Raw genomic sequence first — 13,906 nt, 5'->3', positions numbered from 1 at the left:
TGAGCGTTTCAACCAGTCTTTTTTTATGTGACTTGACTTGATTTGATCCATAATAAAAACATTTTTTTGAAACAGTAAACATATAAACTTACACCTAACAAACATAGTCTACATAAACATTAAACCACCTTCGGACAAACAAAGCACAAAAAAATAATTACAAACGTGACATTAGAACTTAATAAAAGTCAAAGATATAAATAATTTTAAAAAAAAATACATAAAAGCTTGTTAACAGATCACAAGTCTTTTGTTAGAGTTCACATCTTTTCAGTATGGCCTTTCGTTTGTTACACGGTTCACAAGGACAAATCTCCCTTGACTATCCGCACACGGGCACTCGGCGCTAGGTGTCGCGGAGCCTCATCCAGAATCTCCTCGGCAAGATCACGAAAGTCTACTTCCTCTGGATTTATGTTCTCTGAGTAGATAAATTGATATCCGCGATTAATCTTCTCGGAACCGTCAGGATTAGTCCGAATCGTCTTCTTCATCACAAGGCAGTTGGTTGACGTCTCGACACTTACGCGGTTGTTATTATCGTCAATGTCATACACAATACTGTCCTCTGATGACGAATTCGCGGTTGCGCTCACGTCTGGTGAATCGAGAATTTCTTCTGTTGGTCGCGCACACGTTTCTTCCTCCTCTATGTCGCCCAGAATTTCCCCAACAAAAGCATCGTTTATTTCCGTCAAGTCTTCCGAATTCACTGAGATTATGTCCAAGTCCTGATAAGAGTCCGTAACGAGTGGCTGCGCCGTCTCTGTATCTTTTAAATGTGCTTCTTTTTAACATATAGCTACCGGGTTATGGTCCTGGATAAGTAATGTTAAAGGACACAGGACATAAAAAATATTTTGTCTGCATTCAATGTCCTTAGCATTCTTAAGTCAAATTCTCACACTGAATCTGTTAAACAAGCATCAGATAACAAGGCACAGCTGGATGTAGTAATCTATAAATACCAACCGATGCAGTTCTCCGAGCAATGCCGACAATTAATGAGATAAGAGTCACGTGGGAGATTTTTACGTCAGAGGTGAGCTTCCTGCAAATTCTCGCTTTATCTTAAACAAAACAATGGAAGAAGACTCGTTAGATGGATTTTCCCTTGCTCCTGAAGAAATTAGACCCTATAATTTTGAGCCTTTATTAAATCAAACTCAAGGCAGCAATAGAAGTGAATCTGAAGATTCAGAGGGAGGTGATTTGGAGGAGGAAAATGCAGATGGGGTAATTGGAACCCGCAGAGAGAATTTAGCATGGTATGTAAATAAAACAAATATTTTACTAGTTTTAGTTTATATTTCAGAAATGAAACTTTTGTTCACCCATTCATTATCAGTATTATCAATATATATATTTCATAAATGAACAGTAAATATATAATTTGATGTACATTACAAGGTGTGTCTGTGAAAGGTGCCAAGTAATGGAAACAAATGAAGAATGTTTATGCTGCCATGAAATTGCACCCATTTTGGTAAAAGTAGAAGCAAAGGAGTTAAAGTGTATCACAGAACATGATGGGTTTCAGGGAAATTGCCTCAATATTGACGTCCTGGAAGTCTCTATGTATGAGTTTGTAGACACTGATGGGCCCCTTGATGACAATGAGCCAATACATGAGTAAGATAATGTATACACATAACTTTTCTTATAAAATTTTTTGATTTTTTCTTTGAAACATGTCAAGTAAATTATGATATAGTATTTTCTTCATGGTTAATTTTATATTACAGATTATATATATATACTTTGCCTACAGAAGATTCACTCGTTGGATCTGGCATATCCTAGGGAAAAAGAGACGAAAAATTATCCCTGCTTGTGTGGTATCCAAAATCAGACAGACATTTCCATCTGAGTCTTATGCTGGTTTCAAATATCCACGTTTATGAAAATAATGATATGATGTCCACCTATCAATCTTTTTTGAAACACAACACATTTCCATTTTGAAACACAACACATTTTAATCTTTCACATTCCAACAAAAATTATCTGTTGTATCTAGATGTTCTTCTGTTAATCAGTTCATTTTTGTCAAAGTCTTCATACTCATGAGTCAGTGGGCGTGGTTCATCAGCTTTATGACCAAACACAAAATCATCATAGGCAAATTTTAAGGAAGGATAGTGTCGTCTTCTAACAAAAATCTTTTCCAGCAATTTTCCGACATATTCTGTGGAATCAAGAGAATATAAGAATGAAAATCTTATAAGGAAAGCAAATACATGTAAGACTAAGTGATTTTCTTTTTTTATTTCATTATAGATTTAATAGATATATATATATGTAAAATTATGCAATAGCATTTGTTAGTCACTTCTTTTAACTTAATTACCAAAGGTTGCAGGCACTCTGCGAGGTTTTACTACACATTCCTGTCCTTTCTTTGCCTTTGGGTAGGATACACTCCACTGTAGTTCACCCTCTCTTGTTATTGACTGACGTCTCGTTCCGTTTTCATTGTAATGAAATGCAGCAATACACAACCTGTTGAAAATGAATAATAAAAAATATTCTAAAGACTTTTTTTTTACTTTAATCTATAGAACTATGAATGTATTAAAAAAGAAAGGCTACAAACCTTGCAAGCATTGGCATGTAAAAGAAGTGCGTACTCTTTGGTGCGAAATGATTCACCACAGAGTGAAAAACTTCAAGTCCATATGTCTGGTAAACAGGTGACAGTTTTGGAAGATCTCTAAGGAGATAGGGACTCTCCACAACATCTTTTACCATCTTGTGGTATCTAGAGCCTAGAATGGAAAAAAATGCGTACATTTTTGGAATGTGTAACAGTTATAAAATAAAAGGAAATAGATTTAATAATTGGATAATGACCTTGCTGCATCCAGTCTCTAGGTTCAATTAGCTGGCCATGTTCACACCGTGGAAAGACCTCAGAATCATGTTCATGGACATTGATAAGATGGTTGCTAATAGATTTCCATTTGTCAACCTTCATTTGCCCATTGTTTCCACTTGACGCTGCAACCCAGTATGTGTGGTTGACTATACTTTTTATCCAAGGACGGATTTGACCAGCACCACGCTTTTTAGGTCACCTGAGTAAACTCAGGTGACCTATTGCTATCCGTTTTCGTCCGTCGTCGTGCGTCGTCCGTCGTGCGCCGTGCGTTAACATTTGAACATTTTCAACTTCTTCTCTGAAACCGTTCAGCCAATTTCAACCAATTTTGGTGTGTAGTACGTATGAGCAAAGAAGAACATAAATTGTGAATTTCATGGTCTCTGCCCCCCTGGGGCCCAAGGGATGGGGCCAAAAAAACCCAAAAAGTGAGTAATCTTTAAAAATCTTCTTCTTTACTTCTGGAAATCAAATAGTCAAACTGTTGGCATGATTGTAGTTAGCATTGATCCCTCTACCAAAATTGTGAAATTCATGGCCCCAGGGTCAGGGATCCAGGCTCTAGGGTGGGGCAAAGTTTAGGTTGAGTGTATGTTGAAAATGCCTAATATGTTTTAACACAATATGAACTTCAAGGGGGTAAAATATTTTAATGATTCTACTGAGAGCAATAAGCTCTTGACTTAAAGTAGGAAATCTATGGTCTCGGGATCAGGGTTTAGGCCCTAGGGTGGGGCTAGGCCTTACATACTTTGGCATGTCTTAAAAATGTTTAAGAAATAGTTTTGTTATGTTTGACATTTTTAATCAATATGTTTAAGTTATTTCAACAAGAAAGGAAAACTGATGTAATTAAAAGAAATAATAAATTAAAAATTAGCTTAAATAAAAATATCCTAAAATATTAATATCGGGACTATATTTTCTGCAGAACACCAACGCATGCGCATAACGAGCGTTTCTCGGAAGAAGATTGTCAGAGTGATAACCTAGATTGTCTTGAAAACAATTTACGTCTTTTTGAGGTCGTAGATTTTGTATTACGAACGGTGGGTAAGAGTGTTGCAATTTTTTAAGGTTGTAAAGTATGAAATATATCTTGATTTTATGAATACATCGTATTCTTCATGGTAATAAAAGATTCATTTTAGCGTTGGTTTGTTCGATGCCGAAATCGGCTTGTAATGACTGATGGAAGAGCGAAGAAGAAAATGCTGGTTTGAACGTTGTTGTCTGCATTTCATATGTAGAAATAAATTATCTACAGTAGGTTTTAAATGTGTTTTGTTTTTTATTAGACCTATATATGAACAGCTTATGCCCTGAATACTTGGAAACGTGCTTAAATCAGTTCGAATTATCTCTATGATAATGGTTTATGTTTATTAGAAGGATGTGTCAAATGGCGATGCCTGGACTAAATTATGATTGAATAGTAGCGAACTAATCAGTAAATTAAAAGAATATGACTGAAACATTCCGATTTGTAAAAAAATCAAACATTTTATAATAATTCGTTTAGACTAATCAAAATTATTAAAGTAATGAAATGTGTAGAACACATAATTTTTTCCTATGGAATATTTTGATTGTTTGCAATAAACATAACACACATTAATTAACATTTAATATGTTTCACGGTGTGACCGTTGGGGCGAGCACAGTTGTACCATTTTTGGCAAAAACACATGAAATATTGTTCAGCCACTTCAAACATCAAGCTGTGCGTGAATTAACTCAGAAAACTAGCTGTGACATCACACAATGTCACAGAGCTTTTAGGAGACAGCCGACGGTCTGTTTTTCAACTATACACCCATAGTGCAATTTGGGTTTGGAAAAAAATTGCAAAGTTATTTTTTGTTTCTTCAAAAATTTCTACATACTGAAAGCCTGTTTATGCTTTATGTTAGTATTTATTTATTTGTGCAAAGGACATTGGGAAGTAAAAGAATTCTGGGAATGTTGCCCCACAGAAAAATTTGCCTTCACGTATGTACAGATTTAAAAAATAAACACGAATTTCTACAAAATCTTACACGTTAGTTTATTGAGCTCGCTGTGCTCGCTATTATATTTATATTGAATATTCAACATATTTATAATCTCAATGCAAAATATAGATAATTTGATTTTACATAATTATATTTATTCATTATCTTGCGGGTTTCATTGTTTCACAGTGTATTGCAAAAACTTGGATACATAACTTATATTCTTTTTGTTGATGGACAATCTGTATGTTGACTTTTCTGACATGATGAAGAATTATATAAATCCATTTGAAAAAAAAATGTTCAAATAAAACATAACTTTAAAGATTTTCATATTGAGTGCCATTTTTATTATCCCCTTGAGCAACTCATTATGGAGGGGATATAGAATCTTGAATGTGTGTGTGTTAGTGTGTCTTATTTTAAGATTTAAAGAGAAACTTTGCATAAACCACTCTCAGCCTTTACATGTGTGTGTGGCATTATGAAAGGACAAAGCCTATTCATTTTTAAATTAATCAATGGAATATTTTTAAGATACAGCGTTTTTACTTCCTTCTAACCCTGAAATTTTATGTATAACTTTTAATGTGCATTTTACCGCTTATTCCGGTTGCTTCAATAAACTGAAGTTTTATGTACAACTTGACAAATACCACTTCCATTTAATCCACATGGATAAAGATGGGTCAGTTTGATAGACTTGCTCAGTAAGTTTTACTTCGAATTTGCGCATTGTGATATAATTGTGCAAATATTTTGAGACAGTCTGTATGAATTAACATGTCATCTCAAACACTAAGTAATGGAAGGAAGGATATGGAGATAACGAACAGTATTCAATATCAAAGTGCATGAATATAATTTGATGAACGTCCTGTTTCATTACCAAATTCCAACAGGTGTATGGGAATTTGGGATTTGCAAATATTTGAAAGCTGTGAATACAATATACAAGTCAATTAACTTCTTAATGTACATTGTTATTTTTCATTGGGACTGTGAGGTTACTTAGGTAGGTAAATTACTGAAACTTAATACATGTAGCATGAACGTGTGGATGTCTTTGCTAGGTATAAGGGAAACTGCGCCAAATTTGAAATTACACGTTCATGTTTTATACAAAAGAATCAAGTACTGTTATATATATATATATTATTATAACTTTTTCTTTCATTTGTCTGGGTCATATCACTTCGAGTTGACAGGCGCGGATCATCAGATCTAACGAGAGGAAAAGCGTCGAGTTTGATATGATAATCCATGCCTGTCAACTAGACTGATACGTCTTCTGATCAAGTTACTGTTCTAATGATAAATTTATTATATACCCCCTCATTAGCTAGCTAAATACACAAAATAACACTTTAGAGATCATTTGTATAACATTTATCCATAAAACAAAGCATAAGTACAAGGGACTTTTTAACGGTCACTGGAAAAAAAATTTCATGTTTGTTACGTCCATGTCATCCGTTTCAGAAAGGTGATAGGTTGTCATTTCACCACAGTGTGGTGATCATGGAAAATGTGTCATGACCTGTAAAATTAACAGTAACAAAACAAGGAAATTGATGGGTATATAATAAAATGTGTTCGGTCCATACATAAATAACAAACTTTTGGTCACTGTTTTCTATGCAACACTTATCACAAATGCTTGAAATTTTAGCGGTTTGGGGGGGGGGGGGTCATTTAGGAAGTCACCTTGTTTAAAGAAAAAGGTGTCCAGTCCATATCTTTCTTACCGATAAACTTTAGAATCTACTACTCCACACAAAGATTGCCCATGACCCAAGGGTGTGTCATGACCTTGACCCAAGGTCATTTGGGGAACTTCAAGGTCACTGGAAGAAAAATTTCATGATTTGTGTCTGATACATTTTTTATTTTGGAAAAAGTTACTTCTGAACACAACCCAGACCCAAGGGTGTGTCATGACCTTGACCTAAGGTCATTTGTAACAGATATATTAGATAAAATTTCAAATTCCTGTTCGGTCCACATCTTTTTGGACAAGTAGGTTCTATATGGATGCAAAAATTCCAATTTTGGAAGGGATGTGTCATAAGTGTTTTACAAACATTTGTTAGTTCATTTCAGTTTAAAATAATATTGAATTTAATACAGGTATCGGGATTACTTTTCATATGCTTTCAAATCGAAGGTCATGAAAATACCCTAGTTATACCTCGCCATAAATTTGGCCTGGGCATATAGTGTTTGTCTGTCTTCTGTCCTTCCATCTGTTCTTCCTTCACACCTGTGCTGAGCTCATTTCTAAGAAGTTATTCAAGATACTTTTATTGAACTTCATACACTGAGCAATATTGTTGAGAGCTATGCAACTGCCAATCGCAACTTCTCATTTCCGACTAACAGGATATGACCTCGATGTACCTATGGTAGATGCCATGACAACCCTCCCTTTTCACGATCTTTGAAATAAAAGCATGGGGACCTTTTATCCGTGGAATATGGAGATTAACTTTATTCAATGTTATGATATTACTTCAAATATACTATAGAAGCGACTTGTAACTCCATCTATACTATATTTGAAAAACAGGAAATGTATACATTTTTAATATCCGGTGATGTTAATACATTCGAGGTTGTTTTTCCGACCTGACGGAAAGATCCAATGATGCGAGTTGTCATGCACATTTTCTTACCTTGATCTTTCCTTTGACCTTGACCTCACTTTAAAAATTTCTTAAATTAGTGTTTAGATCAGTTTTAAAGATGACATTCAAGATAATGTGATCAAACTTCATATGTTGATACATACTGATGTAAGCTATTCGTGCTTCAACATTTTTGACCTTGACCTCAATTTACCCAAATTAGTGATAAGCTTAGTTTTAAAGATAGCATTGAAAATTGTGTAATCAAACTTCATATGCTGGTATTAATGATTTTAGTAACTCAAATGCATCAACATTCATTGACATTTCCTTTGACCTTGACCTCTCTTTTCTTAGATAAGCATATAGAACAGTTTTAGATAAACCATTCAATATATTTTTGCTGATACATATCATTGGGAGCTATTCAACTACATCAAAACTTTTGACCATGCACTGTGAACTTTACCTTCCTTCTCTTTAATTTGTATTGCTTAGTTTTAAAGAAACTACTAAACATATTTTTATCTAAGCATGTACTTCTCCATTATTAAGTGAGAATATATCATCTATATCCAATTTTTAAGATTTTAATTTAAAGAAACTGAAGATATTTTCATAAAACTTCATACACCAATATACAAATTTTCATGTTGCATTACTAATATACACTCAGTGGGGCATTCATGTCCTATGGACATATTTCTAGTCTCTACATAGTTCTTCTAAAGCTTTAAAGTACGGAAATAAGAAAGTTAAAATTGATTATGATATCATAATGGAAATACAACTCCAGAATATTAGTCTGTTGTATTTATTGCATTGTAGAAGTGATGCACTTCTAAATCCAAATATTTCTCCTCATTCATTGTTTTCCAACAAGTGTTATCTGCAAATTCAGAGATAAATCCAGTAATTAATATAAACATTTTTCAGATGTCTGAAAATTTGACTTGAGTTTTTAAGTCTGTTTCATAATCCTTGGGCCTAATTATTATGTTTGTTGTATGTGTTTTGCAGAAACTTGGTAATGCCACGCAAGAAGAATTGGAGAGTGGCATTGGCGAAGATGGGAAACCAGAGCCGTGCCAGCAATGACAATAGACTCGTGGATACTAGCCACGTAAAAAATAGTACAAAAGACCCAACGATTGACGTAACAGTTGACGGACCTTTGAGACTCGTGGAATCTAGCCACGTAAAAAATAGTGCAAGAGACTGGGGGGATACTGCCTCCTTAAAAAGAGTACTTGATTTACCTTCGGGCACCAGAAACATTGAAAATTTGTCTTCGGGCACCAGAAACATTGAAAATTTGCCTTCGGGCGCTAGTAACATTGAAAATTTGCCTTCGGGCGCTATGAACTCTGCCAAAATGCCTTTGCTTACAAAATTATTTGGAACAATTAATCAAGCTAGTAATTTATTTCCATCTTTTTCTAGAGGAGTTCAGTGCACATGCAATGCTTTGATGTCCATCATTTTGCAAAATGCATCCACTTCAGCAGAACTTGATGAAGTGCTCTTTGCTGGGGATGAGTTATTTAGAGTTAGAATTGCAGAATTACAGTCAACTGTTCAATTTGTAACAAAAATGCTACAATTTCAAGAACTTCCCAAGTCTGTTTTTGTGCATGATAACCAGTATGAAATAAGCTATTTTGAAGAGATTTATGGAACAGTGACTCATGTAGATTGGGATCAGCCATGTCAAAGTAATAATTTGAAGGAAGGTATTGAGCTGCTCTTTGCAAGGTACAATCAAGGATTAATTATAGTTGGAGGAATTTGCTCTGCAATATATGTCAATGATGAGAACTGTCCTGTATTTTTTGATTCACATTCTCATGGAGAGGATGGTCTTTCATCTGCAGATGGTAAAGCTCTTAAAATCACTTTTAGTGATATTCTCAACTTGTGGACTACATGTTTGCATTTTATCAAAGTTGTAATATTTCAATGATAAGCCAGTTTGAGATTCAACCAGTGTCTGTAACACAAAAAACAAGTGTGTCCAATTCAGGGAGTGATAGACGTTCTTTAATTGATAAGTACTTTGAGTTCCAAGAGAGCATGTCTACAAAATGTGTCATTTCTGAACCATCACAAAAGAATCGAAATGAATATATGAGAAATTATATGCAAAAAAGAAGGGAAAACTCACAAATAAAACAGAAGGACAGAGAAAGCACTTTAAGAAGTATGACCAAAACAAGACAAAGAAACGAATTTAAACAAAAAGAACTTGCTCTCAAACAAAGTATACGAGAAAATCCATTGACAAAACAGAAGGACAGAGAAAGTACCTTAAAAAGTATGAGCAAGGCAAGACAAAGTAAAGAATTTAGAGAGAAGAGAACTTGCTTCCAAAAAAAGTGTCAAAAAGTGAGAGAGAAAGTCCTTAAAAAGATGAACAAGGCAGAAAGAATTTAAAGAGAAAGTTCTAGCTTGAAAAAAAGTAAAAATCAAAGCTCAAGACAGGAAAAGTCAAGAGTTTAAAGAATTTAGAGAGAAAGAAGTTGCTTCAAAAAAAAAGTCAGAGAAAATCCAGAAACAAAGCTCAAGGAGAGAGAAAGTACTTAAAAAGTATGAACAAAAGCAGACTAAGAAAAGAATTTAGAGAGAAGGAAGTTGCTTAAAAAAAAGTGTCAGAGAAAATCCAGAAACAAAGCAGAAGGACAGGAAAAGTACTTTGAAAAGTATGAACAAGGCAAGACAAAGAAAAGAATTTAGAGAGAAAGAATTAGCTTCCAAAAAAAGTGTCAGAAAAAATCCAGAGACGAAGCTCAAGGACAGAAAAAGTACCTTAAAAAGTATGAACAAGGCAAGACTAAATTCAGAATTTTGTTTAAAAGAAAGGGAAGCAAAGAAAAGGAAAAGAGACAATGTAGAGCAGTTGGAGAAGGAACGGCTATGTAAACAACAAAGTAGAAGAAATTACAGAGAAAAAGAAAGAGAAAATGAAAGAGTTTCTAAGAGTAAAAAGAGGCTTGATGCAGAATTCAAAGACCATGAAAACAATTTTGAAAAAAAGGTGTCATGGTAATTCTTTGGAAGATTGCATAGAGAAATTCCATGAACAAGTGAAAATTGGTCCAATTTATGTGTGTACATGTTGTCATCAGACTTGGTTTTTGAAAAGTGTTGTAAAGCTAGATTCAACTTGTCTTAGTGCTAGTAGTAAAAGTATTTGTACTGGGTTTAGATCAGTGGATGGTATAGAATGGCTATGCTTAACCTGCAGTTCAGCTTTGAAAGATGAGAAAATTCCAAAACTTTCAGTTAAAAATGGAATGAAATGGCCTGAAAAACCCGATGCATTAAATTTACATCCACTGGAAGAGAGATTAATATCTCAACGGATACCTTTTATGCAAATAAGAGAATTACCAAGAGGAGGTCAGATGTCAGTCAAAGGAAATATTGTAAATGTACCAGTTGATATTCAGCCAACTGTAAATGCCCTTCCAAGACAAATAGATGAGCATGTGACTATAGCTGTAAAATTAAAGAAGAGATTATCTCACAAATCGGCATGCTTCACAGAAAATGTTCGTCCAAATGTTGTGTTAAATGCTTTACAGTGGCTTATGAAAAATTCTGAATTGTATAAGAATTCAGGTATAGTGATAGACCATTCTTGGAGAGATGAAATTGAAAAAAGTACTGAAGAAACAGTACAAGAACTGATAGGATCTTCAAATGATAGTGATGATCGTGAAACTGAAGGTAATGATGATGGTTTTTGTGAAGTCACTTCAGATGACTGTATCCAAGGCAATTCTGATACACTTGTTGATGAAGCAGACATTGATACAAATAAACTTTATGTGTTTGCTCCTAGTGAAAATCAGAAACCAGTAAGTTTATTTACAGATAAAGATGCAGAATATCTCTGTTTTCCGACAATATTTTGTGGTCATCGTAGAATTGAAAGTGAGGAAAGAGTAGTTCCAGTACACTACAGTGATATTGCAAAATGGGAGTTGCGCAGTGTTGATAGACGAGCAGCACAATCTGTACCTAACATCTTTTTTAAATTAAAGAAAATTCAAATTAAGCAAGTTAGTGACAAAGTAAACTTAGCACTAAGAAGATGTAAATCGGAGGGCAAAAAATCACTGCAGAACAAGTTTTAAATCCAGTCTCTGCAGAAAAAATTGTAAGATTAAATGAAGGGTATTATATATTCAGAACACTTCGAAATTCTCCTGCATATCTTTCATCTAAAAAGAAAGATGTATTTGCCATGATAAGGCAGTTGGGTCTTCCAACCTGGTTTATTTCTCTCTCATCAGCTGATACCAGATGGCATGATCTACTTAAAACGTTGGCAACACTAGATGGAAAAACCTTGTCACAAGAAGAATTAGAGGATTTGAATTGGAGTGAAAAATCAAAACTAGTGAAACAAGATCCAGTGACATGTGCAAGATTCTTTGACAACAGAGTTCAACTTTTCATCAATACTGTTCTTAAGAGTCCTCACAATCCTCTAGGTGTTGTCACTGATGTGTTTCGAAGGGTAGAATTCCAAAACCGAGGTTCGCCACATATTCATATGCTGGTATGGACAAGTGATGCTCCAAAGCATAAGGAAAATAGCAATGAGGAAATTGAAGCTTTTGTAGATAAATATGTCACATGTGGTTTGCTGGAAAATGATTCTCAAATGAAGCAGCTTGTAGAGCTTCAAGTACATAAACACTCAAAAACTTGTAAAAAAGGGGGTAAATCTGTTTGCAGATTTGGATTTCCATTGCCACCTTTGCCCAAAACCATGCTTCTTGAACCCTTAGATGTTGAAGTTGAGCATTATAGAAAGTTGTATTCTGATATTCAAAAGAAAATGAATGATTACAAAGATGGTTGTAGTTTAGACTACGAGTCATTCTTACAGACTGTAGTAGAAATGTGTGAGGATGAGTATATAAAATGTATCCGAGCATCCCTAGAAGGTCCAAAAGTGTTTTTAAGGAGAAGTCCATCTGAAATGAGAGTGAATTACTACAATACATCAGTGCTAAAGGCTTGGAATGCTAACTTAGATATTCAGTTTGTACTTGATCCTTATGCCTGTGCCACATACATTGTTGCTTACATCAGCAAATCTCAAAGAGGAATAAGTGCAATGCTTGATAAAGCATCTCAAGAAGCTGCAGAGGGAAATATGGATCTTAAGCGCCAAGTTCGACACATTGGAAACAAGTTTTTGAACTTTGTTGAGGTCAGTGCACAAGAAGCAAGTTATTTGATCCTTCAGATGCCACTTACACAAGCTAGTAGAGAGGTTGTTTTTATAAATACTTCACCACCTGAAGACAGAGTTTTCTTACTCAAACATCAAGATGAATTGAATGAGTTACCAAAAGACTCAACTGACATTAAGTCAGATGGTATGATACAGAGATATGCAAGAAGACCAAAGCAACTAGAAAATTGGTGCTTAGCTGATGTTGTTTCTGAGTTGGAAGTCACTTTTCCAAAAGAAATGGAAAAAGATATGCAAGAGGAAGTGAATGAGGATGATCCTGAAGAAGATTCTCAAGAGAACATCTTTTCTGATCAGGATGTTTTAGTTCATTTGAAAAATGGGATAAAGATCAGAAGACGAAAAAACAAACGGGTTATTAGATACGTAGGGTACAGCCAAAAAACAAATTCTGAACAGTATTACAGAGAAAGAATTCTTCTCTATCTGCCGTGGAGAGATGAGAATACTGATCTTTTTGGTAGTTGTCAAACTTATGAACAGCATTACACACAAAAAGCAAGTATAATACAAATGAAGCAAAGGCAGTATGAACATTTTGTGGATGAATTAGAACAAGCTCGACTTCAAGCTGAAGAAGATCTTGATGATCTGGAGACAGTAGCACCAAATACAGAACATGCTGAGGCAGAAGATGCAGAGATAGGTTCTGAACCATCCGAGGAATTTGTTCATTTTGATCCTGATACAGTTCAACATAGAGATTTTGATATAGGTCCAGACCTGGGTTTGTCCTCAAAAGTAACTGAAACAGAAATGAGTGCTGTCCGCATTCCTGATGAGCAGTATTATAAACTTTTGCAATCCCTGAATACAAAGCAGAGAGAATTTTACAATCATGTGACAAACTGGATTCAAAACCGAGATGAACCATTATATGCCTTTCTTACTGGTGGAGCAGGTGCAGGAAAATCGGTGGTTATTGATGCCATTTTCCAAACATTACACAGAATACTTTACTCAAAAGAAGGAGAAAGTCCAGATGATATTAGAATATTACTTTGTGCTCACACTGGTAAAGCTGCATACAACATCAAAGGGACCACTATTGCATCAGCATTTCACAGGAAAATGTATCAAACACAGCAGCACATGAGTGCAGATGAATTGAACTCATTTAGGACAAAGTACC

At 34.7% G+C, this 13,906-nt stretch overlaps 2 protein-coding genes and 1 pseudogene across 2 annotated transcripts; 1 reads left to right on the top strand and 2 right to left on the bottom strand.

Moving 5' to 3' along the window:
• Positions 1–299: 299 nt before the first annotated feature.
• LOC134241369 (uncharacterized) lies at positions 300–886 on the bottom strand. Its single transcript, XM_062723435.1, has 2 exons — positions 844–886; positions 300–712 (listed from the first exon to the last, which is right to left on the bottom strand). Exons 1-2 carry the CDS (start codon positions 884–886, stop codon positions 300–302), a joined length of 456 nt encoding a protein of 151 aa, XP_062579419.1.
• Positions 837–2,097, top strand: LOC134241367 (uncharacterized; annotated as a pseudogene).
• LOC134241368 (uncharacterized) lies at positions 2,004–7,153 on the bottom strand. The gene is made up of 5 exons (XM_062723434.1): positions 7,139–7,153; positions 2,854–3,064; positions 2,597–2,768; positions 2,351–2,502; positions 2,004–2,188 (listed from the first exon to the last, which is right to left on the bottom strand). The coding sequence occupies exons 1-5, from the start codon at positions 7,151–7,153 to the stop codon at positions 2,004–2,006; spliced, it is 735 nt and encodes a 244-aa protein (XP_062579418.1).
• Between the last annotated feature and the right edge of the window lie 6,753 nt (positions 7,154–13,906).

Source organism: Saccostrea cucullata, unplaced genomic scaffold (genome assembly GCF_032062105.1).
Source record: "Saccostrea cucullata isolate Sc308-1 unplaced genomic scaffold, CSIRO_AGI_Scuc_v1 ctg2658, whole genome shotgun sequence".
Taxonomy (NCBI): Eukaryota; Metazoa; Mollusca; class Bivalvia; order Ostreida; family Ostreidae; genus Saccostrea; species Saccostrea cuccullata.
The sequence above is the reverse complement of the archived record's forward strand: the minus strand, read 5'-3'. Positions and strand labels throughout refer to the sequence as shown.